The 27,713-nt window shown below is 39.6% G+C and overlaps 1 protein-coding gene across 11 annotated transcripts in view; it reads left to right on the top strand.

Moving 5' to 3' along the window:
• Nucleotides 1-27,713, top strand: part of PIKFYVE (phosphoinositide kinase, FYVE-type zinc finger containing) — a 117,511-nt gene that overhangs the window by 13,132 nt on the left and 76,666 nt on the right. For 8 of the 11 annotated variants that reach the window (XM_067470230.1, XM_067470244.1, XM_067470233.1 and 5 more), the window contains 9 exons: nt 1,150-1,338; nt 15,022-15,137; nt 15,963-16,134; nt 16,242-16,449; nt 18,106-18,195; nt 22,370-22,505; nt 23,474-23,631; nt 23,917-24,028; nt 24,254-24,301. In XM_067470230.1, coding sequence (XP_067326331.1) covers nt 1,150-1,338; nt 15,022-15,137; nt 15,963-16,134; nt 16,242-16,449; nt 18,106-18,195; nt 22,370-22,505; nt 23,474-23,631; nt 23,917-24,028; nt 24,254-24,301 — 1,229 coding nt within the window. Of the gene's footprint in view, nt 1-1,149; nt 1,339-12,322; nt 12,472-15,021; nt 15,138-15,962; nt 16,135-16,241; nt 16,450-18,105; nt 18,196-22,369; nt 22,506-23,473; nt 23,632-23,916; nt 24,029-24,253; nt 24,302-27,713 lie in introns of those variants that run through there. The other 3 variants (XM_067470239.1, XM_067470245.1, XM_067470246.1) reach the window with 2 other exon arrangements.

Raw genomic sequence — 27,713 nt, forward strand, 5'->3', positions numbered from 1 at the left:
TTTCTTCCTTTTAGGCATTTTAGCTGTGCCTCGCATCTCCTTGTTTTGTTTGAAGGATTATCAGCAGCTTAATTAGTTTCTCTTTCCTCCCCGGCTTCCACAGATATAGTTTAAAATAGTTTGAAATAATAGCTGATAAAATGCTAGTATGCAATAATACATATATTTAAAACATTAGATAAAACGTAAAAACAGACAGCGGAGTTTAACTACACAGCCGTCCTCCGAATCCTATAGTGGGTTGATGTGCTCTCCTGAAGGTGCAGTAGATCATGTTCTAATACTCAGTTGCCATTATATTAAGAACAGCCATTGTCCATATTAAGCATCCCCTTAAAACAGATAAAATTTCTGTTTGCATTGTTGAAAGGTGATTACAATTCTACAAAATGTATTGTTGAGTCATTTAGGTACTGCTAGAATCTGTATCTAAAGTTGTGATCAGTAATGGCATAGATGTGAAGTAACATGATTTAAATAAATATTCAATCTTTATAACATTGTGAGGAGGACAAAAGACTAAGATTGAGATAGATGATCATCAGAATCAATGCACATGTTAGCACAGCTGGGATATCCTTAGGGAGGTCAAGCGGAACTCTCTAGATCTGTCCTCTGTGTTTTTCCTCAATATTTGTGGCTGTGATGTTGTTTTTGTTGCTTTATCGTAGATAATGGGAAAGATCTTTGTATCAATCACCATAATTTTTGTTTATATTTTGCATTTTCCCAGAAGTGAGACTCAAGAATACTTACAGTTGAAAACAAAAACAATGTAGCTAAAATATACAAATGTCAATGCTAAAATAGGATTAAATGAATTGCAATCTTGAGACAACTGAAAATCTACAGCTAAGATGTTTTTTCAAAAACTATTTGAATTGTTTACTAAGGATCTAGAATTACCTCAGACCCTTTCTTTAAATTCTAAAGGATGTTTTTAAAGTTCTGCAAAGCCTATTGAGATAAAAACAGGCTTCAAAGGGATGGGAGAGGCCTCTTGTCCTCTCTTGGAAGAGAGTTCGAGAGCCTAAGAACTCTCTTTCCAAGCACAAAGCCAAATTAGATACCTGAAATCAGTAGAAAAATATGGTTGTTTTTCAGCTTGCACTGGTGAATCCCCATCAGATTCATGTTCATTTTTTCTAGATGATGGTCGAATTGCATCGTCTGCGGCGGAGAGAGCAGAAGCCGGACAAGGGGACCAGCAGTCACTGAATTCGAATTGGTCAAGTCCGCAACATAGTTTGAGGTCGCAGTCGCTAAGGTCATCACCTGTGGCTTACAAAAAGTCTCAGACATCTGGAGACTTGCAGAGAAGGTCTTCTGCATCTTTAGGTAAGAGACTCTGTTTGAGAAATGGTAGCCTTTTTCTTCTACCTGGTGGATTGTGCAAACTTCCTCCAATCACATAGACCAGGAGATACTGTTAGGGAGGCCTGGAATTCTTGCTTGGAATGTAAAATTGCCATCCTGTTTTTGACTCTTAAGAAAATAGGGCTTTTATTATTATTGATTTCTGAGCAAACAGGAACTCTGGCATGTTTCCTCATGTTTAATTTTGTTACCCAAGCTAGATTTTCTAACAATATATGTCCATTCCCTTCTTTGAGTAGAATGGCGAAAGGTGAGAATTAAGACTGGCCGAAAAGAAGCACTGATCCCCTTACTTTCTGCACCGTGTTCCCACTTCTGGCCTTTTTGAATGGCTGGGTGGAAAAACAGTGGCCAGAAGTAACTTGCTGCCTTATCTGGCAATGGTGCTTTCCCTGTTTTCATGGCATGATCCTTGACTTATCCACAGGTCACATAAAATCTGTAATTTCGGCCTCTAAATCTTCCTTGAGTTAGACATCAGGTCAGCTCATACCCTAGTCCAGGGATCCTCAAACCTTTTAAACAGAGGGCCAGGTCACAGTCCCTCAAACTGTTGGAGGGCCGGATTGGAATTTGAAAAAAAAAAGAAGAATTTCTATGCACACTGCACATATCTTATTTGTAGTGCAAAAAACACTTAAAATAATACAATAATTAAACGAAGAACAATTTTAACAAATATAAACTTATTAGTAATGGGAAGTGTGGGCCTGCTTTTAGCTGATGAGAAAGGATTGCTGTTGTCATTGTTGTTGTTGTTGTTGTTGTTGTTGTTGTTGTTGTTGTATGCTTTCAAGTCTTTTCAGACTTAGGTTGACCCTGAGCGAGGGCTGGGTAAATGACCTTGGAGGGCTGTATCAGGCCCTCGGGCCTTAGTTTGAGGACCCCTGCACTAGTCTATAATGTAACCACTGGGAAAACCTGTGGTTTCAATCTAAAGCTACAAAGGATTACATAGCTGACCTAAGTCACTTGTGTTTGTGCTTTTAATGTGACCACACAAAGACCTAGATCCCTGATGCTGCTTCAGTTGCAACTGAATATATATATTAATATGCGGGATTCAGCTGTCATTGCATGGGCCCACACAAGATATTAGCCTATTAAAATCCAACACCTGTGGTGAGGTCTTCCTCTTTTTCTGCTATCTTAGATTTTGACAAATATTATCCTCTTTCCTAATGAGTCCAAAATATGATAAACTCAGTGTTGTTGCCTTGGCTTCCAGGCTTGGTTTTCTTTCAGACCCATTTATTTGTCTTTATTTATTTGCTTCCCTTTTCTGAAATAGAGATGGGAAGCCTCTTCAATCTAATGTGAATGAGGCCAGGAAATAATTTTATTGATATTAGCCTTGGAATGCTATCATGCTGAAGTAATTAGCTTTTCCATGCATTCCATGATTCACCTGAGGCACATAGGTGAAAATACTTGGGGGGGGGGGGGGGGGGGAGCACAGCAAATGGTTCTCTAATAACAAATAGTAGACCACTGGAGGGCACTCCTGTCTCTTAGAAACATGTGCTTCTGTTCCCTGTCTAATGAAGATAAACTTTCAGTACAGATATATTCAATGAATTAGTTTCTTTTATGTGCATAGTCCTAGACTGAATTTACAAAATGGGAATAGGTATCTAAATAAGGGAAATAGTTACAGTGATTCTACTAGGTTTTGTTTCTAGGAACACCAATGAGATACTAAAATCCATGGATGGTTAAGTCCCATGATATACAGTGGTGTGACTTTCTTGACAATAGTTCATGAAAAAATGTATTTCCCCCTCGTTCGTCAAGTTAATTTTATATATATTGTGTAAACTATATGTTAAGATAGATCTTGTTAAATACACCTTTCAGATTTGTGAAAAATTCATCCTGCTGTTTTTGTGTGATGTCATATCAAAGAGACATAAACTTTGTTTTATTTATATAGATGCTAAAAACGATGAATATAAAAACTAGTTGTTGATGTATTTTCCTTTTACAGGCCTTATGACCCTGCTTTGCGTAGATGCATATGTATGCATTATAGACAGATGCATTCAGTAAGAGTTAAAAATTAATGCTACGTTTAAATGTATGGAGTTGGATTGGTTTTTTAAAAACCAAGACACATAGGATGGTATGGGAAAAAAACTTTTTAGAGTTCTGTCTTGTTTGCTTTTGTGGCCAAGTGAAATTTGCGTGGTTTTGAGCTTGAGTGTCAAAATGCCTGTGCCAGATTTACTTGAATGTAATACACACCTTTTTTGACCAAATTACAATACAAATATCAGGGTGCGTACTCATTAGGCTTAGGCCCAGATCAGTTTGACCGAAAGTGATTTATAATATTCAGTGGTCCCTTTTGTGTAATCCCCTGAAAACAGAATGAGGAGGAGAGAACTGAACAGCTGGACAAAACAGATCAAGAGAGCCGGATTTATTGGCTACTGGAGAGGATGGAACTGCATTATACCTGAAACAGGGGTCTGCTGCGGGGCTTCTGGAGAAGATCCTGTCGCGTATTTTCTCCCTCCCTGGGAGCGAAGTGTCCATTTCTTTTGGAATTGGAAAAGTTCCCTATGCTCTTCCTCCAGAGAGGGCCCTGCTGGGAACTCTCTTTCCCAGCAGCACTTGCATGGGGCGGGCATTGATGAGAGTTTCTCTCTTTCTATTTCGCAGCCAGTAAAAGGCCTAGTTGTGTTCATGCTCTGAATGTCTGAGAATGGACACAACTGGCAACTACAGTTCCCAGAAATATCTCTTTTGGTTTATCTTATTTTTTAAATAAAATATGGTAAAAATTAAAGACAATGCTTTAAAAAATCAGTAGATTGGTGATTTTTTTTTTTGAAACTTGGCAGGCATGCAGTACATGGGGTCTAAAACTGAAATGGGTTTCATGCAGATAGGCTTTAAAATGACTGAGGATTCAGCCTTTAAAGTTTCGCATTGCAGCCAATGGGCAGAATCTCTGCCAAATGAAAATGGCAACTCTCCTTCTAATTCAAGTAACTTCCCGGTAAACAGAATAAGAGGTTATTGCTTGTTGTTTTTATTGTTGTGTTGTTGGGCTTGGCCTCATGTAAGCCGCTCCGAGTCCCCTTGGGGAGTTGGTGGCAGGGTATAAATAAAGATGATGATGATGATGATGATGATGATGATGATGATTATTGGCTGAAAATGGATCCCAAAATGACATAGCATTTGGCCAAATTGTACAAGCCTAGTGCTCATCATATGGTAATTGTAGTGCTCTGTGTGAAGGACAGCAACACTTTGGGAATGTTCAGCTTGGAAAGCGCAACGGTCAGATATGAGGAAGGAGGAGGAGGAGGAAGGGCCAAGTAGTGCCTTGTGAGCCCAAGGGCAGCAGGTGCCGTGCTGTTTGGAAGCCTGACTGACATCCTGTGCTCCAATGCTAACCCACTGAGTCAAAGCAAAAGGGAAGGTGCTCCTGGAGTAGGTATTACTCACTACTACCTAGCCACTAGCGCCAGCCTCCTCAGAGGAATCACTTGGATTGATTTCTTATATGAGGGACATAAAAGCACGGGCAAAGCTGAGGAGAGGAATTTGGAGATAGGGAAGAAGCCCGGCCCTGGGGTGGTGAGCTTGAGAGGAGTGGCAGCAGGTACTGAGCCCAGTCTCACAGGGACAGATACATATCTTTGATCTGCCTCCGCCTCAGGCATCATTTGGATCATTTCAACCCCCCCCCCCCCCAATATTCCATATTAATGAGCCATGGCATTTAAAGTGGTGTCAAGCTGCATTCATTCTACAGTGTAGATGCATCCCAAGAATCTGAGGCACCTTGAGGAAAGGGTTACCTATTTCGCTGATTTTCTGTTCCATCACTGGAAATTTTGATGTTCTAACACTTTAGTTTTTAAAGAACTAATTCTAAGTGAGCAGCAAGTATTTGTTGTTCATTCATTCCGTCGTTTCCGACTCATGACCTTATGGACCAGTCCACGCCAGAGCTCCCTGTCGGCCGTCACCACCCCCAGCTCCTTCAAGGTCAGTCCAGTCACTTCAAGGATGCCATCAATCCATCTTGACCTTGGTTGGCCCCTCTTCCTTTTCCTTTCCATTTTCCCCAGCATCATTGTCTTCTCTAAGCTTTCCTTTCTTCTCATGATGTGGCCAAAGTACTTCATCTTTGCCTCTAATATCCTTCCCTCCAGTGAGCAGCTGGGATTTATTTCCTGAAGTATGGACTGGTTGGATCTTCTTGCGGTCCAAGGCACCCTCAGGACTTTCCTCCAAGACCACAGTTCAAAAGTGTCTATCTTCCTTCGCTCAGCCTTCCCTATGGTCCAGCTCTCACATCCGTAGGTGACTACGGGGAATACCATTGCTTCCATACTATACCATACCATACTTTCCCTATGGTCCAGCAAGTATAATGCATTCCAGTTTTTACTAAATTACAAAGGGTGTATTTTGTTGCTGCTGCACATTAAAATTGTTGTTTCTATTCAATGTTTGATGTTTTGTCTTATGTCTGTTATAACAGACTGTGTTTTTAATTTGATTTTAGTTAAGTTATAATTCACGTTTATATGTTGGGTTGTTTACATTTTGTTATTATGGATATATTGTTGTATTTGAGCATTGAATGTTTACCTTTTATGTTTGGAATCCACCCTGAGTCCCTTTGGGGAGATAGAGCAGAATATAAATAAAGTATTATTTATTTATTTATTTATTTGAATCACAACAACGTGAGTCCACAGCAGACACTCTGCTGGCTGTTGAATTGGATCACACGTTGGACACTTCCCAAGTGTCTAGGACTGTGTGATGTATTGGGGGAAAATGTGTGCAAATCCCAGTAAGGTGGCCTTCAGCAGCTGGCAGATGGTAATTTTGTCAGCGCCGATTGTGTTTAAGTGCAGGCCAAGGTCTTTAGGCACTGCACCCAGTGTGCCGATCACCACTTGGACCACCTTTACTGGCTTATGCCAGAGTCTTTGCAGTTCGATCTTTAAATCCTCATATCGTGTCAGCTTTTCCAGTTGTTTCTCTGCAATCCTGCTGTCACCTGGGATTGCAACATCGACGATCCATACTTTGTTTTTTAACATGATTGTGAGGTCAGGAGTATTATGCTTCAAAACTCTGTCTGAATCTGGAAGTCCCAGAGGAGCTTGACGTGTTCATTCTCTGTAACTTTTTCTGGCTTGTGATCCCACCAGTTCTTTGTCGCAGGAAGATGGTATTTGTGGCAGAAGTTCCAATGAATCATCTGAGCAATGGTGTTGTGCCTTTGCTTGTAGTCTGTCTGCGCGATCTTCTTGCAGCAGCTGAGGATGTGATCTATTGTTTCATCTGCTTCCTTGCAGAGTTTACATTAGGGATCTGTTATCGACTTTTCAATTCTGGCTTTGATGGCATTGGTTCTAATGGCTTGTTCTTGGGCTGCCAAAATCAGGCCCTCCATCTCCTTTTTCAGAGTTCCATTTGTGAGCCACAGCCATGCTTTTTCTTTGTCAATTTGGCTCTCAGTTTTCCCCAGGAACTGTTGTTGTTGTTGTTGCTGTTGTTGTTGTTGTTATTGTTGTTGTTATTATTATTATTACATTTACCAGCAGATACTGGTTTTGGTTTCAAGGTTTTGAAAATTGAGGTGTACATTGGATTTGGTTGAAAAAAATGGGTTTCTGCATGGGGTGGGGTCAGATGGAGGCACTGAAGGACAAGCTCTCTCATGCATATCATAATTTTAGCAGATTCATGAAAGGTTACATAAGGTATGGGGCTTACTGCCTCTGTCCTGTTGATTTTGGGACGAGTGCACATTCTTTCATGCTGTTGCGTTCATAATGAGAGCATTGTTTTTATTGGTAGGCGGGTTTGTACTTTTTGCTGCTCAGTGTCTCCATGGCTAGTGTTCTGGCTGTATAGTCCAAATTAATCTTAAAATTTGAAGTATAAATTGGATTGCTATTCCTTTACAAATCTGTAAAGGAGTCTCATTATGGCGAATAGTAGCTACAGATGCTTATGGAGGATCTTCTGTACTTCATGCAGGCTGGGAAGCATGGGAAACATAAATGTTATCTGTTTTTGTTTCTTGTTTACTCCTCCTCTTGCTCCCTGAGAATCAAAGAGATGCTGATTTTTCACAATTAATGTTCAAATGTGGTTAAGTGACTTTACTTAAAAGCAATGATGAGATTTAAATGTCTATATCTAATTATGTCACTGTGCTGCAACAAGGCTTATTGCAGTAGCGGCTATATGTTTTCAAAATTAGGATGAAGATGGTGACTAGAACACTTCTAACTATGCAATAGGATGTGCAAGTGGTTGTAGAATCTGTGATACACCATGCGAGTGTACAACATCTTACGCAAAAGTGGAATCCAGAGCAACAGTGCTAGCTGTACTTCTGTTTTCCTCTGCAGTCCTTTTCGAAATGACCAGTGGTAATCATGTGATGCTACTGGCAGATGTCATTTTGACAAGGTGTGTGTAAGAAAGCAGTTATTTGGGAATAGTATGGTATGATGCTCCATGGCAACAAGAATGATTGACAACTGGAAAATAGAGGGAGAAAATGTGGAGGCCGTGACAGACTTTGTATTTCTAGGCACAAAGATTACTGCAGATGCAGACTGTAGCCAGGAAATCAGAAGACGCTTACTTCTTGGGAGGAGAGCAATGTCCAGTTTCGATAAAATAGTAAAGAGTAGAGACATCAGACTGGCAACAAAGATCCGCCTAGTCAAAGCCATGGTATTCCCTGTAGTAACCTACGGATGTGAGAGCTGGACCTTAGGGAAGGCTGAGCGAAGGAAGATAGATGCTTTTGAACTGTGGTGTTGGAGGAAAGTGCTGAGAGTGCCTTGGACTGCGAGAAGATCCAACCAGTCCATCCTCCAGGAATTAAAGCCCGACTGCTCATTGGAGGGAAGGATACTAGAGACAAAGCTGAAGTACTTTGGCCACATCATGAGGAGACAACAAAGCCTAGAGAAGACAATTATGCTGGGGAAAGTGGAAGGCAAAAGGAAGAGGGGCCGACCACGGGCAAGATGGATGGATGGCATCCTTGAAGTGACTGGACTGACCTTGAAGGAGCTGGGGATGGTGACGGCCAACAGGGAGCTCTGGCGTGGGCTGGTCCATGAGGTCACGAAGAGTCGGAGATGACTGAACGAATGAACAACAACATGGTATGATGATACTAGTGGGGGTTGGATGTGGTATTTCTGCATGTTTTCATTTATTCAGGGACATTGAGTATGATGTAAAAGACAAATGTTTTTAAAAATTAGGGGATTGGGGAAGTTTGAGAATCTACACAACTGACAGATCTGGTTTAGACTGGCAATTTTAGGTTCAGCATTAAATTTCTAGTGAAATATACCTATTGTTCTTAAAAGTATCTCATTAATATCATATGTAAATATACTAACACATTTAAGTTCCCATTTTGGAAATGTTGATGAGGGTGGTTCACTCATTTCACTTCCTGACGGCTCTTGGGGATTTCCCCGCTACCTCGGTAGGTGACCATGTCGAGGCCTTGGTCGCTCTCTGGAATGGGGAGATGACCAGGGCAATTGACAGGATCGCTCCGGAACGTCCCCTCTCAAGTAACCGAGCTAAACCAGCTCCTTGGTTCACTGAGGAGCTGGCAGCGATGAAGCGAAGGAAGAGGGAACTAGAGAGCGTGTGGCGCTCGGACCCAAGCGAGCCAAATCGAGCACGGTTTGTGTCCTTTCTAAGGGCATATGCCGCGGCAATAAAAGCCGCAAAGAAAACTTTCTTTGCGGCCACTATTGCGTCTGCAAAAAACCGTCCGGCGGAGTTGTTTCGGATTGTCAGAGGTCTTTTAACTCCCCCTACCTCAGGTGGGAGCCCTGACAACTCGGCCACGCGCTGTGAAGCATTTGCTCGGTTCTTTGCAGACAAAGTCGCTTTGATCCGTTCTGGACTGGACGCCACATTAAATGCAGTCTCTGTGGATGTGACACAAGCACCGCTTGTCCTATTTTGATGGATTCTTTTCAGCTTGTGAAGCCCGAGGATGTGGACAAGATACTTGGAGGAATGAGGCCTACCACGTCCATCCTAGACCCCTGCCCATCCTGGCTTCTGAAAGAGGCCAGAGGGGGATTGGCTGAGTGGGTAACGGTGGTGGTTAATGCCTCCCTTCGGGAAGGCAAGATTCCAGCGAGCCTAAAACAGGCTATTATAAAGCCGCTGTTGAAGAAACCATCATTGGACCCCACTAAATTTGACAACTTTCGGCCTGTTTCCAATCTTCCCTTCTTGGGCAAAGTCATGGAAAGCGTGGTGGCCTCACAACTCCAGGTATTCTTGAGAGACACGGATTATCTGGATCCGGCACAGTCTGGTTTCAGACCGGGACATGGTACTGAGACGGTCTTGGTCGCCTTAGTGGATGATCTCCGCCGGGAGCTAGACAGGGGGAGTGTGTCCCTGTTGGTGCTCCTGGACCTCTCAGCGGCCTTCGATACCGTCGACCACGGTATTCTTCTGGGACGCCTTGCAGAGATGGGTCTTGGGGGCACCGCTTTGCGGTGGCTCCAGTCATTTCTGGAGGGTCGTACCCAGAAGGTGTTATTGGGGGACTCCTGTTCAACGCCACAGCCTTTGACCTGTGGTGTTCCTCAGGGCTCCATACTGTCCCCCATGCTGTTTAACATCTACATGAAGCCGCTGGGTGAGATCATCCGGAGTTTCGGGGTGCGGTGTCACCTGTACGCAGATGACGTCCAACTCTGTCACTCCTTCCCACCTGCTACTAAGGAGGCTGTCGAAGTCCTGAACCGGTGCCTGGCCGCTGTAACGGTCTGGATGAGGGCGAACAAACTGAAATTAAATCCAGACAAGACAGAGGTACTCCTGGTCAGTCGCAAGGCCGAGCAGGGTATAGGGTTACAGCCTGTGCTGGACGGGGTCGCACTCCCCTTGAAGGCGCAGGTTCGCAGCTTGGGTGTGACCCTGGACTCATCGTTGAACCTGGATCCCCAGGTTTCAGCGGTGACCAGGGGAGCATTTGCACAGCTTCGGCTTGTGCGCCAGCTGCGCCCGTATCTTGTGAGGTCTGACTTGGCCACGGTGGTACACGCTTTGGTCACATCCCGCCTCGACTACTGTAACGCTCTGTACGTGGGGCTGCCCTTGAAGACGGCCCGGAAGCTCCAGCTGGTCCAGCGCGCGGCAGCCATGTTGTTAACCGGAGCGGGACGCAGGGAGCACACAACGCCCTTGCTGTCCCAGCTCCACTGGCTGCCGATTTGCTACCGGGCCCAATTTAAGGTGCTGGTGTTATCCTACAAAGCCCTAAACGGTTCCGGCCCAAAATACCTTGCGAACCGCATCTCGGCCTACGAGCCCACGAGGACCTTGAGATCATCTGGGGAGGCCCTTCTCTCGGTCCCGCCTGCCTCACAGGCACGCCTGGCGGGGACGAGAGAGCGGGCCTTCTCGGTGGTGGCCCCCCGGCTATGGAACTCCCTCCCTGCTGAAATCAGACAGGCGCCTTCCCTCATGGCCTTTTGCAAGGGCCTGAAAACCTGGCTCTTCGAAAAGGCCTTCAACTAAGTGCTATGTTTTTGGAATGACCACCGGAATGGACTATGACTATGAGATTGATATGACCCCAAACTAGACGAAGCGGATTTTTAGTTTAATTAGTTGTTGTATTAGTAAGATGTTGTGTTATGGTCTTGATCTATTGTAAATTGTTGTCTTTTCTATGTTCTGTACACCGCCACGAGTCGCCCTCGGGCTGAGAGTGGCGGTTAACAAGTGCAAATAATAAATAAATAAATAAATAAATAAATAAATAATTTATACTCTGCCTTTCTCCCGAAACCTGTGCCTATAAAAGACAAAAATTCAGGATGTAGAAGCAATTGACAAAAATTTAAAGAAAGGCGGATAAGGTTATATTCCTTAACAAAATCATGTTGCTTCTGTCAAAATAACAATCCATTTGCACAGCCTACTCTGCCAAATGTGCATAGATACAGCCAGATACACTTGTTGGGACAGCTCCGTAATCACTTGTTGGGACATCTCCGTAATCACCAACTATTTGTCTTTAATATACTGTTATTCATAAATTCAACTTTCTGATGGAGAACCTTCAAAGGTACCTATCCATCAGATGGTTCATGATGGTGGCATTTCATTTGTAAGATGTTCTTCTAATAAATATTTGTCTCCTAACATATGGTAATTTCAGCATTTGGAAAAACTTCTTTGTTTTTACAGTTTGTTCTATATAAAAGTTTTAACTTTTCTATTTTATCCAGCTTTTTATTGATGATCTTTGGTTAGCACTTACGCTTTAACTACATTTAAATGTAAGTGTAAGTAAGTATGTTGTAAACTACTCTGGAATGAAAGGTGGTTTAAAAAATCTAAAATAAAATAAATAACCGGGTTTGTTATTTGAGCCCCCAGTGGCGCAATGGGTTAGGCCCTTGTGCTGGCAGGACTGCTGACAGAAAAGTTGGCAGTTTGAATCCGAGAAGCAGAGTAAGCTCCTGTCTGTCAGCTCCAGCTTCTCATGCAGGGACATTAGAGAAGCTTTCCATAGGAGGCTAAACATCTGGGTGGCAACATCCTTGCAGATGGCCAATTATCTCACACTAGAAGCGACTTGCAGTTTCTCAAGTTGCTCCTGACACACACATACACACAATTTGAAACAATCCTAAATGGAACATTACTTCATAGCGTGAGTATACCTGTTTAGAGTGCCCCCAAAATCTTTGTTAGGAAAGAGTGACATGGCGAAATTTTATGTTTTATAATATCTCATTTTAATAGTACATCTTCCTTGGGCTTATGAAAAGGGTCATGTGGCTCAATCAGTCAATCCCTACAGGAAAACAGAGCTTGGCCCAGAAGCCCCAAGCTTACAAAGGCAAACTCTGTTTCTCATCCCTGCCAATCTGGGAGCCTGGCTGTTTGCTCGCTCGCCTCTTGTTCAGGCAGCCAGCATTCCTGCTGACATCAGCTCTGTTCGAAACAGAACATACACAGGGGCCATGTTTGTTTCTCATCTACAAAAAAGAGCAAAATAAAATACGTGGCCGATGGAGAGCGAGGAAGTGGGTAAGAAACACGCTCACTTTTTCAAAAATACTATAGACAAGCATCCCTTTGAAAAAGGATGCTGGAAGGAGAGTGAGATGGGGAACTTTGAGGTTCTGTTTCAGGAGCATTTGAATAGAAAGCCCAGGCAAGTAATTTCGTAACACTTACAAGCTCTTTTTCTCCATACAAACCTAAATATTTCTTTAGGTGAATTGTGGTGAATTATGGTCTTTTTATACTATTGTATTTGTAGCATGTCTGCTTGGTTTAATATAATGAATTTTTATGCAATACTTATGCATTCTTTATTGAACTGCTTACTGAATCTGTTGTGTGCAAATCTTCTGGAAGTTCACTAGTTGCAGAAATTGAACAACTGGCTCTGGAATCTGGACCGACTTCAAAAAAGTTAATGTTTTCTTCTTACGACTATAACCAATTGTGAAAATGCTTGTAAAGTTCATAGAAACTTCAGACTGACGCTGAATGTTGTTGCGAATGATTACAGTTTTCTCAGATGACTTTGGTTTGATATGTGTGTTTATATTCTTGTCCTAGCATAGATTTCCAAATATCTGATTCCTCCAAGCACTACCTTCTGGTGTTTTAAAGCTCTGGCTTGATAATCACCCCTACCCCCCAATCATTTAGCAGTTTTCCTACAGGTTTTATAAATTCTGAATTTTTACCATTTCTTGAATGCTATTGTAGGAACATTTGGTGATCTTTCCGGTTGCTGTGGTAGTCTGATATCTTTGGAATTGGGTTGTTGTAGGGGTTTTTTGGGTTATATGGCCATGTTCTAGAGGCATTCTCTCCTGACGTTTCGCCTGCATTTATGGCAAGCATCCTTAGAGGTAGTGAGGCAGTGAGACCTCACTACCTCTGAGGATGCTTTCCATAGAGGCAGGTGAAACGTCAGGAGAGAATGCTTCTAGAACATGGCCATATAGCCCACAAAACCTACAACAACCCAGTGATTCCGGCCATGAAAGCCTTCGACAATACATTGAACATCTGAGGATGCCTGCCATAGATGCAGGCGAAACGTCAGGAGAGAATGCCTCTCCTGACGTACAACAACCCAGTGATTCCAACCATGAAAGCCTTCGACAATACATCTTTGGAATTTCTATGATTTGTACCCAACCTGATGAACCTGTCTCTGCAAACATATTATGTCTTTCTTCTGTGCATACCCTTACTTTTTATTTTTCTCTTTCTTATTGGTTGTACTGTGTTTGGAGCAGGGTTGAGCAAACTTCAGGGTAGCAGTGAGCCTCTTTTGATTTATTTGTTCTTGTTGTCATTACTAGAACATCAGGATCCATCAACCAGAGGTTGATGGAATAGATTCACACTTACATACATCGGATTTTGAATAAATTGCCTATACAGTACTCCTGCACAAAAGCCAGCTTTTGTCCTATTCAATAGTATAATTGAGGGTGGGATGTGTGCCATTTTGTTGTTGCTGCTGGTAAGCAATTAGGAGTCAGAATCCTTGCTGATCTGTTGGCACCAACAGGTTCCAGACCTATGTTTTCCCCATTAATACTTTTAAATAATCTGCTTCATATTACCCAAGAGACAAAAGAAAAGCAATTTTCTGTGTCCTTTTACATGGCTGCACCATGTTTGCTGACTTAATTGTCCTCTGCCAAAAGATCATTTGCTTCCCCCCCCCCCCCACCAGTTGGCTACTTGAAGGTATTTTGGACTTGGCTTTAGTGGCCAAGGTATATTTGAATATTGAATTTTCTGATTTGGATGTTGAGAAATATTAAGCATTCTGTGTCCACTTAACATAACTGTCTAATTGATATGCATTTCTTTCCAGTTATTAGCATTAGCCCCTAAAAGTTAAACTGGAAAGCACTGATTTGGCATTACTGAATACAACAAGGGCTGCGTTTTTGAACCAACGGCTTTGCATACAGTAGACTCTCAGTTAATTGAAACTCAAGCAACCGGAACTTTCAAGCAATCTGTAAAAATATTTACAGTAACTAAAACTGCATACTGTATTTACAAAGCTGGTTTTATAATACAGTAACACCATGTTGCATTAAGTTAAGTTTGTTTGTATTTGTCTTAATTTACTTTTAATTACTTTTAATTAATGTATTTTAATATCAAGTCAATACAGAATTTATATTATAGGGTAGGTTATAATTTTTTTTAGGCCTGTTTCCTAACCGTCAAACAACCAAAACCTATATTTATTTGGTATTAATAAATATGTACTGGTTAACTGAGAGTCTACTGTAGTCATATTGTAGTGGGCCACACTGTTAACAGAATAATGTTTTCAACTGAATTGAAAGGCTTCTGAATCTTGGAATAATTTATGGTTTTATCCAAATAAATTACTTGGAACCAAACCTTGTTTTGGAAAATAAATGTTTGAATATCATTGAAAGGATCCAGTGATTTATATTCTATAGACTTGGTGCATTTTAGAAGTACTAAACACTCAAGTTGTATATGCTGTGTTCTAAATAATTTTTCATAGATGGCACAAAAATATATTTGTTTCAAATGGTGACTACTGCATTTTGACTTCAGAGAATAGAAGAAAAGAACCCCTTCTCAGTGGGCATGATCCTCGAACAGCTGTTCAACTTAGGAGCCTCAGTACGGTCTTAAAGCGCCTCAAAGAAATCATGGAAGGCAAAAGCCAGGTATTTCTTGTGTGTTTCTTTTCAAATAATTATTCTGGAATGCCTATCTTTGAAGTACCATTTTCCATGAGAATCTGTACAGTGCTTAAAATAGGTCAGGTGGACTAAAAGTGATGCGATTTGGAGTTAACATCAGATGTGGGAAGGAGAGCTCCTAGTTCTCCAGCCCTGTCTTAAGCAAGAATAATTGCTATTAGTTTCAAAAATTTCCCTCCCAACATAAACACCTAGGAAGCGTAGTTAGTGGCGAACAAAGTAATTTTTCAATGTTTTCCAGTTGTGTGAGAATTATCTCATTCTGCTTCTGCATAATTTGATAGTATAGTTTTTCTCTCTCTCTCTAATGGGAAGGAAGGAACCTTCATAGTTAAAGGAGACTGATGGAGGAATAACTTGTGATTCACATTTGTATTCTCTTGTTGGCAATAGGTAAATAAATATATTATGTCTGTGTGTGTGGGAAAATATGTTTGCACGTTTCAGGAAGGAGCTTCCATTGAGCTAAGGAGTCCTTTGATTATACTATTATCAAAAATGTTTATACTAGAATCTCAGGTAACTTTCACAGGTGTTATCAAATCCTATTGGATGGATGGCTTGTTGTCTGCGGGATTAAACTTTTAATTTGCCACCTACGAGTGTTCCTCTGGGCAATTGGATCAAGAAGGACTTGGTCCAGGAAATCCAATTTAGACTGTGAATGAGCAAATGTAATCTAATTATGACCGTGTCACATCTCATATTATTGTTTAGCTCCAGAGATAGGAATATCCTGTGAAATCCTCTCTCGTGTTATGACTTGATTGTACTTCACTTCTTCCATAGGACAGTGACCTGAAGCAGTATTGGATGCCAGACAGCCAGTGTAAGGAGTGTTATGACTGCAGTGAGAAGTTTACCACCTTTAGGCGCAGGCACCACTGCCGGTTATGTGGGCAGATCTTCTGCAGCCGATGCTGCAACCAGGAAATCCCAGGAAAATTCATGGGGTACACAGGTAAAGTACACTTTGTTTGAACATTCAACCCTGTTAAGGAAAAGAGGGGCAAATTTACTTTGCTTGAAGTAGGCAGGTTTGAGCACATCTTTTTTTTGCACTTGCAGGTGACCTCAGAGCTTGTACATACTGTCGCAAAATAGCCTTAAGCTATGCTCACTCCACAGATGGTAACTCCATTGGGGAAGATTTGAATGCTCTGTCCGATTCTGCTAGTTGTGTATCGGTGCTGGATCCTGGGGAACCACGGACACCTGTTGGCAGCAGAAAAGCTAGTCGTAATATCTTCCTGGAAGAAGACCTTGCCTGGCAAAGGTATACATTAAGATTTATATTTTACCTTTCAACCACTGGCTTAATGTTATTAAGTGTTTGCAAAATGTGTTGTTCAACTAGCCTTGCAGCTGTTTCACAACCAGTGAGAAAAATGTCACTTGTTGATTCAGCATATGCCTATCAGCTGTGTATGTGCCATGGTTTTTGCCAATAAAGATGGGGAATCTTGGGTTTGTGGACAAGATCCAGCCTCCAGAGATTCCTCATCCACCCCCACAAGCTTCTTCCTCATGCTCTGCCTTTCTCCCTCCAAATACTCTGCAGAACACTCTGCTACTAACATTTAGCTCAGGGATGGGCCACTGTGGCAGAACGAGTGACCATTTGTATGCTCTGGACTCTGCTAGACTACTTCTGGCTCGCAGGCCAAGAAATCCCATGATCCAGTTCCTCATTGACATTAGGAGCAGGCCTAATCATGGGCTGAATTACAACAGGCCATAAAATAGTCACTAGGGATTCTGGAGGTGTCGAGGACTGCAAAAATAAGAGTTGTAATACATACTAAAGACATACATGGATGGATGTGCTGCATTACCTCCTCTCCTCCTCTGTCCCTTCAGCTTTAATGGATAGGGCAGGTATGTAATGAAAGGTTCACCAAGATATTGATGTGTGGGCTCCTGAATAAAGTCTTTGTGTGTGATTGGTCAGGCTGCGATGTGAAAATGCTGGAGCGGACTGTCCTCCTATAATCACTCTTGAAGCAAACATTGAAGTCAGTCATCTGTGATACACAGTGGTAGAGATTTTATCTGTCTCCAGAGAGATTAATCCTTCCTCATTTTTTGAATTTCTAAATAATACAGCTCCCTCTGATGGTTCGAAATTGAAAATTAATTGATTCAGTCCAACATAAATTAGTCAAAATTCTAGAGATAAGGAGACTCAGCCCTAGTTAGTATTTAGATGGGAGACGACCCATGAATACCAAATATTGGAAGTTACATCTCAAAAAAAAGCAAAATCATATCTGAGGATTCCTAGCCTAAGAAAACTCTATGAAATTCATGAGATCACTATAAGTCAAAAGGTAGCTTAATGGTGTGTGCGCACACACACTGTGTTTTCTAGATATACCTAGCATTGTGCATTGCTTAGCCAAAACAAGTGATTCTATGATTCTGTGAAGTAGAAGGGAGTGGTACAGATGCCTTACCAAACCAGACAGTGTTACTCTTCACAAGCACAATGAGCAACCGATTTCTTGGAGATATTTTGATAGAGCATCTCCCAGTCTTATTCCCACAAATAGGAGAAAGTCTGGTCACTGTTATGGCAAATCTGACATTTATATTCCTGGTTCTGTTCTGACAGAAATTGGATAATATTTATAAAAACAATATTCCTGATCATTGTATTCAAATAATATCAATTGTTGGGGTGTGGGGCAAAGAGTATCTCTTTCAGATACTGGCATTTTGGACTTTCATGTTTCAAAGACATCTCAGGATGAAGAAAACATTTTTTTGAACATGTTACCACTTGTCTTTTGCAGTAATCTTTAGGAATAACTTAAAAACATTCATGTCTTTGAAGATCAACCCCCTCTACTTTTTAGACGACAACACTGGTCTGCATTAACATTGTAATTTTTTCTAACTGCTGTTCAAATATACCATCATTTCTTTGCAGTTTGATTCATCCAGACTCTTCATCCTCCACTTTGTCAACACGTCTTGGCTCAGTTCAAGAGGAAGCAGGAAAATCGCCTGCACGGAATAGGTGAGTGATTCAGACACATCTTTGCTTGAAGTGGTGCCTGTAACAATTGTGGTATGCTCCTGGCCCTTGCTGAATTGAGAATGTAAATCTGACCAGGTCTTCGAATGGCATGGATTTTCTGTTGAAACATAATTCCCCTTGATAATGTTGTTAAATCAGGTTGATATTTGTGTGTGATCACCAAAGAGATTGCAAACCTCTTGTAGGTCATCAGATCGAGAGCAAACACAGCATGAGGTGCAGGATTCAGATTCATTGCTGAGTAGGATGATTTTCGAGGTATTGTTGATGTGAAATTTCTTATGTTGAAGATAGAAGGAGTTGCACTGAATAATATTACAAATTATAAGATTGATTTTCAAAATCACTGGTAACTTGGTGAGAAAGTCTGAGAAGAGCAGACTTGAGCTAATTCCTAGTAGGTAGTGCATATAATGAGAATGGAGTTCATAGTAAAAATACTTCATCAGCTGAGCTCCAAGTGTAAGTGTGTGTGTGTGTGTATACATATATGCGATGAATTTCACTGACAACTTTTCAGTACATTGTTTTATTTTATTAATTCAAAAATACTTGGCTATTTAGCAATTTTAATGATAGTCCTTGCACAGATTTAAGTAGTTTGATACTTTTCCAATAGCAATCCAGGGAAGGCAAGCATGGCAATATGAAAAATACTTAAAGCAGTTGTTTGTTGTCATATTTGTCAGTTATTGTGTGATGGAAAATGCTTCTGGAAGGTCTTGTTTTTAGTGATGAGTGTTTTGTCAGCCACATATATACTTTTAAAAATAATAATCATGACTTGACACTGAAATTGGTCAGAAAGTCATGTTAGGAAGAAAGATAGAGGGAGGGAAGTATATGAATGAATGCATAGAGAAGAGGCTTGATCAATGGCTCATTGACAGCTCAATGGATCCTGTGTCTTTCAAAGACAGGAGGCCATGCAATGCCAGTTGCTGAGGGAAGGATAGAAGCTTTCAGTTGCTTCTTTTAGGCTTTGGAAAAAGATGTGATAGGTTTGAGAAACTAGGTTCTGGGCTAGGAAGACTGTTTTTGCCATATTTTTATTGAGATTTTTTCAAAATACAAAACTAACAAATATCTAGAAATAAAAAGAAGAAAAATGATGGAGAGAAAGAAAAGTAAGAGATAAGACATATACATAAAGCAGTAGTGACTTCTGACTTTCTTTTAAGCAATTGTCCATCTATATAAATAAAAATGTAATGTTCATTTGTGGGATTAACATAACTCAAAAACCACCGGACGATTGACACCAAGTTTGGACACAATACACCTATCAGGTCAACCAGTGACCATCACTAAATGTCCTGCTCCTAATTTTATCTCATTACAGCCTTTTAATGGTTTTATCCTGTATATGTGGCCCGCCCATTGTTATCATTATTGTGATTGTGTTTAGAATGTTATCCTATGACTGCGTTTTTAAAAGAATGTATTTTGATCATATTGTTGTTGTTTCTGTTGATGCTTTGATTTTATTGCTGTAATATGTTGTCTGGGCTTGGCCTGATGTAAGCCGCTCCGAGTCCCCACTGGGGAGATGGTGGTGGGGTATAAACTAAGATTATTATTATTATTATTATTATCACTCATAAAACACAGTAAAAGGCAAAAAATAAAATAAAAAATGCATTACAACGCATGCAAAAAAACCACATATATACAAGCAAACACACATATACACATACACACACACAAAACACATATACACAGACTGGGATACAGCAACGTGTGGTAGGGGACAGCTTGTATCTAATATATTCATACCTCTCTTTCTAAAACCCTTTTCCAGTTGTTCATCCATGAGAATGTTCTGCTTCTAACTGCAAATTAACCTTTAAGATCCTTAGCATCAAAATCTGTATTTGAACTCAGAATGTTATTTGCTATTTCACATGACCACCATGTTGTTCACTTTCCAACATCGTTCAAAACTTTCTTGTACATTCTTGTCAATTTCTCTGAAGTCATGTACCAATGATTTAAGTTCTGTCTAAGATAGTGTAAATGTCAACCCCTTTGATCCCATCTTTTATCATTGTTCTATCTGTTTATTATAGCCAAAGTTTTAGCCCAAGCATGGGCAAGTTTCAGCCCTCCAGATGTTTTGGACTTCAACTCCCACAATTGCTAACAGCTGGTAGGCTGTTGGGAATTGTAGGGTTGGAGTCCAAAACACCTGGAGTATTGAGGCTTGCCCATGTCTGTTTTAGCCCATTTTATCATACAGCCTTTTACTTGGTCTTCCTCCAGGTCAGATTTTAATAAAAGTTGATTCACAAAGGTTGTACACAATTTTACTTCATACCCTGATTTTTTCCTCTCAAAACTAGACTTTTTTTTGCTCATGTGTAAACCGGAAAAAACTTGGAAATTATATTCCTCTGCAAGTAGCTGCTTGCTTAGTTTAATTTTATATTCTCCTTGGTAATGCTCCAAAAATCCTTTTACATTAAACATTTTTCTTTGCCTGATCTTTCCCTTCTATAATGAGCTTCTTGTGCTTCAACCTGTAACAATAGTTTTGGGTACCATCTGAATTTATACATATTCCATATTCTAGATAAGATGATTCATAGTCATTTGGGATAGGATATTAACAGCATGAGTCTAGAAGGCCTTAATATTTGCACAGCCAAGCCAGATATGTCATAGATCAAATCATTATCCACATAACTATAACAGAAAGTCCTTCAATACTTCACTTATAAATTCCCTGTGAAGTGAATGTTATAAAGTGAATGAACTATTTCTGAATAATTCAGATGAAGGATCTTTTTTGCACCTTTTTTGCATAAATTATTGCTTTAACCTTATATTTGCCTTGATTATTGCAAGAAGAGATGACATTTTCTCAAAAAACCTAGACAATCCTGTAATCAAAAATATTTTGGCCATTTGGTGTTCTTAAAAAAAAAATTGCCATGCAGATGTAATTATAGTTAAAAATAAACTTTCAGTGCATAAAGTATCATAAATAGAAATAGAAAGTATCCTAGAAATAAGTGGCGCCAGCATATGTGTTAAATAGACATTACAGTTTAAGTCCTAGGCTTTAAACATTTTGAAAAGAGTAGTTTAGAATGTATTAATATTAGACTCTAGTTTTGACTCTGTTTGATTTGGCTTAGCATATAAATCTGAATGAGGTCATGTTCTCTAATTATGGTATTCATATGTATAGCAGCTCTCAGAAGAGTCACAAGTATTTGTTTTTTGGAACTCATTACTTCTTTGTTTTATAAGGAGGACACAGTGAAGTTAAATCTTAAAAGTAATGTGAATGGAAGGAATATAACATTCGGAAATTGCAGGGGATGACTAATATCCGGTAGTTATCCCTTAAAGTTACTTTAAGAGGGCACTTTAAGAATTTTTCAATTATGCTGTTTATAATGAGTTACTATCAAAACCAAGCAAACATTGACCATAACAAAATTCTTGGATTTTTGCAAAATAAAACAGAACACATTTATACTATCCTTTTAAATAACACTATGTAACAAAATTTGGAAAAAAAATCTGTTCCTGGTTTGAAAGTGTTGTTTTTTGTTTAATTGTGCACTACTTACTTTGAAAGTAGTTGTTACACTCCAGGAACTTTGCTTTTGTGGCTACCACAATGCTGAATTGATTGATACTCTATGAGATATTCGTTGAAAAACTATAGCAAAATGTGCTGAAGGATGTCCTGCAAAAACCAAGTTTTGCAGTTCAATATTTTTTCAACGTTTTTATGATAGACCCAATTAGGAAATGACATTTATAACTCAGGAACAAAAATTGTGTTACATAGAGTAATAACTGTCCAAGTTACTATTTGTACTTGTAACCAAAGGAGGAATTAAATGGCTTCTCCTCATCGATGTACATTTGGTCCTTTGCGTCCTAGAATATTTTCAGGTTTTAATCCTGAATGAAGAAGATAAACATTCACATAAGGAAAAAGCAGCTTAATAACATTACCTTGCCTTTTGTAATGCTCCTTGTTTCCAGTTGCTGATTTTGAATACTGGTTATTATTGGTTTGGTGAGAAGGACACCAAGTTTCTCAGTGTTGTAAACTCAGACATGTCCTGTTAAAATTTAATTTCAAAGAGGAGTGAGCTTAAGAAGGTAAGCATTGTTGTCTTTCTTCCTCCAGATCAGCCAGCATTACTAACCTGTCCTTGGATCGATCGGGATCTCCGATGGTGCCTTCCTATGAAACATCTGTCAGTCCGCAGGCAAATCGCACCTATGTGAAGGAGGCCAATGAGGACGAGCGCAAAATTCTTCTGGTATACATCAGGCCTTTGTTGTATCTTTTCTATTTCTGAAAAAAAAAAGTGGTACCTTACTTCCTTTTGTGGTACTCAATTTTTTAGGTTTGGATCTGTTCCTCCTGTCTTGAGTTGCTCTGGATGATTTATCTTTTTGGTCATTCATTGTATAACTTTGAAAAAAAGCTATTTCTAAGTAGATGCATATAACAAGCAAGTTATATTCTGAGGAAATATAACTTGCTTGTCTTGAATACAGAAGATTAATATTTGTCTTTTTAATTTTTCTTTAAGTAAGGCACAATCAATCATAGTCAAAACACAATACAATAAGGCCCTTCAAATACAGGTGGCTGTAGGTTGTTGACTGGACATTCTGTAAATCTGCACATGGGCCTTCAGCTGGGGCTTTTTCTTGTCTACTGAATGTGCTTCCCCTTCTTGGGCACATGCTGTGAAGTGAAGAAGGTGGGACAAATAGAGAACAGGTAGAAGCCAGTGTTAAGTGCATCTAATATTCCTTAAATGTCAAAAGAAAACTTGGAAACATTGAAGGGTAGAGGGTACTTGACAGACAGCTAAGGAGGTGCATGCCATGTTCATGCACTATACACTATAACTCTGGAGCTGGAAAATATTTTCTCCAGTGCTAAATGCTATGAACACAACATTTTGAGAACCTCTCTTCCTCAGGAAAGAAAGTTCACTGGTGGTGGAGGGAAGTGTGACATCTGCTGTAATTTTGCTATTTGTCATAAGCAGTTGCAATCTTAATGAAAAACGTCATTAGAATAATTTTCAAAATGAAGTATGAGTATTTGCACTTCCGTAAAAGTCTTAATGGTTTTATTATATCCAGAGGTTAGAGCGGGTGCTGTGAATCCCTTGCGACAGAGATAACTCTGTCTTCTTAAGACAAGGGAGAACACTTAAGCCCGGTGCTTAAGATCTGTGCTATCTCAGAATGTCATCACTTTGCCTTGTAGGACTCAGTCCAGCTAAAGGACCTCTGGAAGAAAATCTGCCACCACAACAGCGGGATGGAGTTCCAGGATCATCGTTATTGGTTGCGTACACATCCCAACTGCATTGTGGGAAAGGATCTCGTCAATTGGCTCATGAGGAATGGCCACATCACCACCAGGTAGCAGAGATCCATGTGTTCACTCATTTTTTTACAGGTTGGGTTATTTATCTGAATTAGATAATATCTAGGAAAGGGATTGTTTTCTGGTAGTCTTTTTCCAACACTCCGCCATGCTTTTTAAAGAGTTGATAGTAACACTACGGAAAAGAATAAAATCTCCATATCCATACTTCAATTTATTTTTGATTTGAGGTGAGAGAGTGAAGAGCATTGGAACACACCGTCTTTAGACAAATAAACTTTCTGTGACTAACTTGCGATTCAAATATCTCTTATTTCCAGAGCTCAAGCTATTGCCATAGGACAGGCATTGGTAGATGGCCGTTGGCTGGATTGTGTGAGTCACCATGATCAGATCTTTAGAGATGAGTATGCACTCTACAGACCCCTGCAGGTATTGGCTTCATTTGCGGTCCTTTGGCACAAGCTTTCAGACTTGCTTTTTTGTAGTCTAGTAGCATTGGTTTGTGTCCGTCTAGATGTCTTAAAAACCAAATGACCCTGGTAGATTTCCTGAGTCCCACTACTTCACGGAGTATGTGTGTGCGCTTGTTTGAGAAGGTGTGCAAAATAAATTCCAGTTTCTGATAAGTCACTAATGGAAACTAATTTACTTAAGGTCAAGAGATGTAGCAAGAGAGCTGTGAAACCTTCAGTGAAAAGAAAGGTAGGCACCTCCCAGGTAACAATTGGTGGGGTGCGGGAGGGACCCACAAGGAAGTTTTTAGGAAGTTTTAAGAAATTAGATTTTAAGTGGTGGCATCAGGCATATCTCACTTCAGAGTTTCTTAAAACAGTTAGGCAATAGATAGTTAGTGTAAGATCATTTGGCCACAAAAAAACATTCTCTTATTAGAAGCTTGTAATGGTTTTAAAGAAATGATATGCCTCTCAGAATATAATTACTCAATTTACCCAAATTCAAATGAACAGTCTTAGTGATTTGGCTGTTTCTTAATGAGTCAGTCTTTTTTTAGCAATAATGGCCTCTTTACTGCTAGGAGGAATTGGAGCAGTGAATGTGTAACAAGTACCTTTCTATAGACAGAAGTATATGATAACATAATTTTGTTCCGTATGATCTTAGCCATTTGCTTATAGAAAACTTTATTTGTATTTACTCCTGGAGAAATGTTTTAATTTAAGATTTGGTGGGTTGATGCTTCAGACTATATAAAGGGCTGGGGGAAGTAGAATGAAAATCAAGGTCCATAATACTCTCTTTGTGGAGAAAAAAGTGGGGTATAAATAAACATAATGATGAGCATAATAATAATAATGATAATAATATAATACATCACACAGTCTTAGATGCTTGGGAAGTGTTCGACTTGTGATTTTTGATACGAAATCCAGCATATAGATCTTGTTTGCTGTGACATACTGTGCTTTTGTGTCAGTAAAATAATAATAATAATAATAATAATAGAATTTCTCTGATATTTTTTAAAAGAAATGGTTGTAATATGATTAAATTAAAAATATTTCATGCGTTAATTTAATAATAATAATAATAATAATAATAATAATAATAATAATAATAAATTTTATTTATGCCCCGCTACCATCTCCCCCAATGGGGACTCTGAGCGGCTTACATGGGGCCAAGCCCGAACAACAAGTTACAATACAAAAATACAAATTGCAGTAAAATAAACAACATAACAATAAAGTATAAAACATCAAAGCATATAAACAATATACACAAAACATAGAACCCAAACATGTACATAAAATGATTTAAAAACTCAGGGTGAGATAAAGGGGCAGAACTGTTTGCAAGGGAAATCTTTACAATCATGATCTTTATAATCATGTATGGCCTTGGCTAAGGCTCTGGCTTAGGTAGTTAGCAGTTTGTACTATTTAGAGACCGCATTTGTTAGACCTGAAGTGAACAAATGTAGTTCAACCTCACTAGTTCTGGATGGCCACCATAGGTAGGTACTAAACTAATGCAGTAGAGTGGATTTAAAAAGGGTTCCTTTTTGTTCTTTTCCTTGGTGTACATAGTTACCTAGGTGTAGTATTATTAAAAATGTCAGGCTGTTTTACTTGAGGTCTTTTAAAGGGTGGCTTAGAAATGATAATGAGCTTTGCGTCAACAGAGTTGCCTTTCTTTCTGACTTCAAGGACTGAATTAAACCATGTTGACTTGGGCAATATTTTTATTGGTTGCTTTGGTAACATTTTTATATAGAAGAATGGGAAAAATACTATAAATAACGGGTTTAGCTTTTCTGAGAGGAAAGCATGTGAATAGACATGCTTGAGGATTGCTGATTTCAGGTGGGCAAGGATGAGGTTTTAGTATTATGTATATGTTTTTCTTTTCATTTCTGCCTGTCTATTAGAAATGGAAGAAAGCCCCAATCTTGTATGTGTTTTTTCATTTAAGAAAATGGTATTCATTTCTGGAATTATGCAGGTTGTAAATCATGTCAACCAAAAGAAAGTCAATTTACTCAATTTGCATGAAAAAAATAAGGTGGCAGAATTTAATATAGAAGCTATAGAAAAGTGGTTCTCAACTGTGGGTCCCCAGATGTTTTATTCTACATCTCCCAGAAATCTCAGCCAGTTTACCAGGTGTTAGGATTTCTGGGAGTTAAAGGCCAAAACATATGGGGATCCACAGGTTGAGAACCACTGCTATAGAAGGTAGTATTCAGCTAGTTAAGGACATAAAAATATTCCTTGTCTGGATTGCGTATATTTGCAAAAATTATAAAAGGCAAAAAGCTAAAATTAGCTAAAATCAACAGAAGAGAATAAAGCATTTCATCATGTAAAACAAAACTAAAAGAAGCAGGACGATGAAAGTGTTAATAGACAGAAGCTTAAAATGCTGAAAAGATCACAGTGTAGGTTCAAAATGAAACTTTTGAAGGTTGTAACTGTTAAAAAGGTTCTTTTTCTTCTAGCCATACACCTTGTGTTAAAAACTTGTGCTACAGTGATTTTTCCTGAAATATTATGAACACTGTGCATGTGAAAAGAAGGGGAATCATCAAGGGGGTGGGGCTGTAATGGCTGTGGGACCTATGAATTATTGATGTTATTCATTCTTCATAACTAATGAAGGAATGTAAAGCATGTTATGGAAGAATGAAATAGAAAGATATACAGTATTGGGGGAAAAGGACATTTGATGTATATACCTAAGATTAAGGTACATTTGGTTACAGGTTGGCCATCCCCACTTTTTATCTCTGTACTTACATATTTATATTCTTACTCAGGCTAGATGTATGTTATATGTTGTATTTATATTGTCTGTTTTGATAAGGTCAATTGGCTGTTCAATAAAAATCATTTCGTTTCATTTCAAAATAGAACTATAGTGGATCTCATTGGCAATTATGATATGCTGGCTTACATACAAATATGTGAACTGCCCTGAGTCCCCTTTGGGGTTGAGAAGGGCGGTATATAAAAATTGCAAATAAATAAATAAATAAATCTGAACATATAGTTTTCAAGATTATTTGGTCATGTTTAGTCAAGCACAACCTGGACATAGAATAATCAATTTAGCTGTTGGCAGTGTAACATCCTTGCTGCTCACAGTCACTTTAATCAGTGCTTTTGTGTTTCCACAACTACCCCGAAAACCAGCGAATAGGAAAATTTCAACAGAAAGGGGAAAACCATGAAAATGAACAAAATCTGGCTACCAGTATTAAAAAAAACTCTAAAACAGCAAAACAGCAGAGGGAAAACAATCAGGGACATCTAATCACCTCTCATCAAAAGATTGCTCCAGGCACTGCCAGGCTATCAAATGCTAATCAAGGTGGTCAGTTGAAGCATTCACACCTAGCTCCAGCAGACAAGAGTTCCTTGTCCCACCCTGGTCTTTCCACAGATATATAAACCCATTTTCCTAGTTCCAACAGACCTCACTACCTCTGAGGATGCTTGCCATAGATGCAGGCGAAACGTCAGGAGAGAATGCCTCTAGAACATGGCCATATAGCCCAGTGATTCCAGCCATGAAAGCCTTCGACAATACATTATAGTGTTATTACGGAGATCTGCTCTTTATATGGAATGGCAGGAAAACACTTCAAAGCGCT

The sequence above is a fragment of the Anolis sagrei genome, chromosome 1 (genome assembly GCF_037176765.1).
Source record: "Anolis sagrei isolate rAnoSag1 chromosome 1, rAnoSag1.mat, whole genome shotgun sequence".
NCBI lineage: Eukaryota > Metazoa > Chordata > Lepidosauria > Squamata > Dactyloidae > Anolis > Anolis sagrei.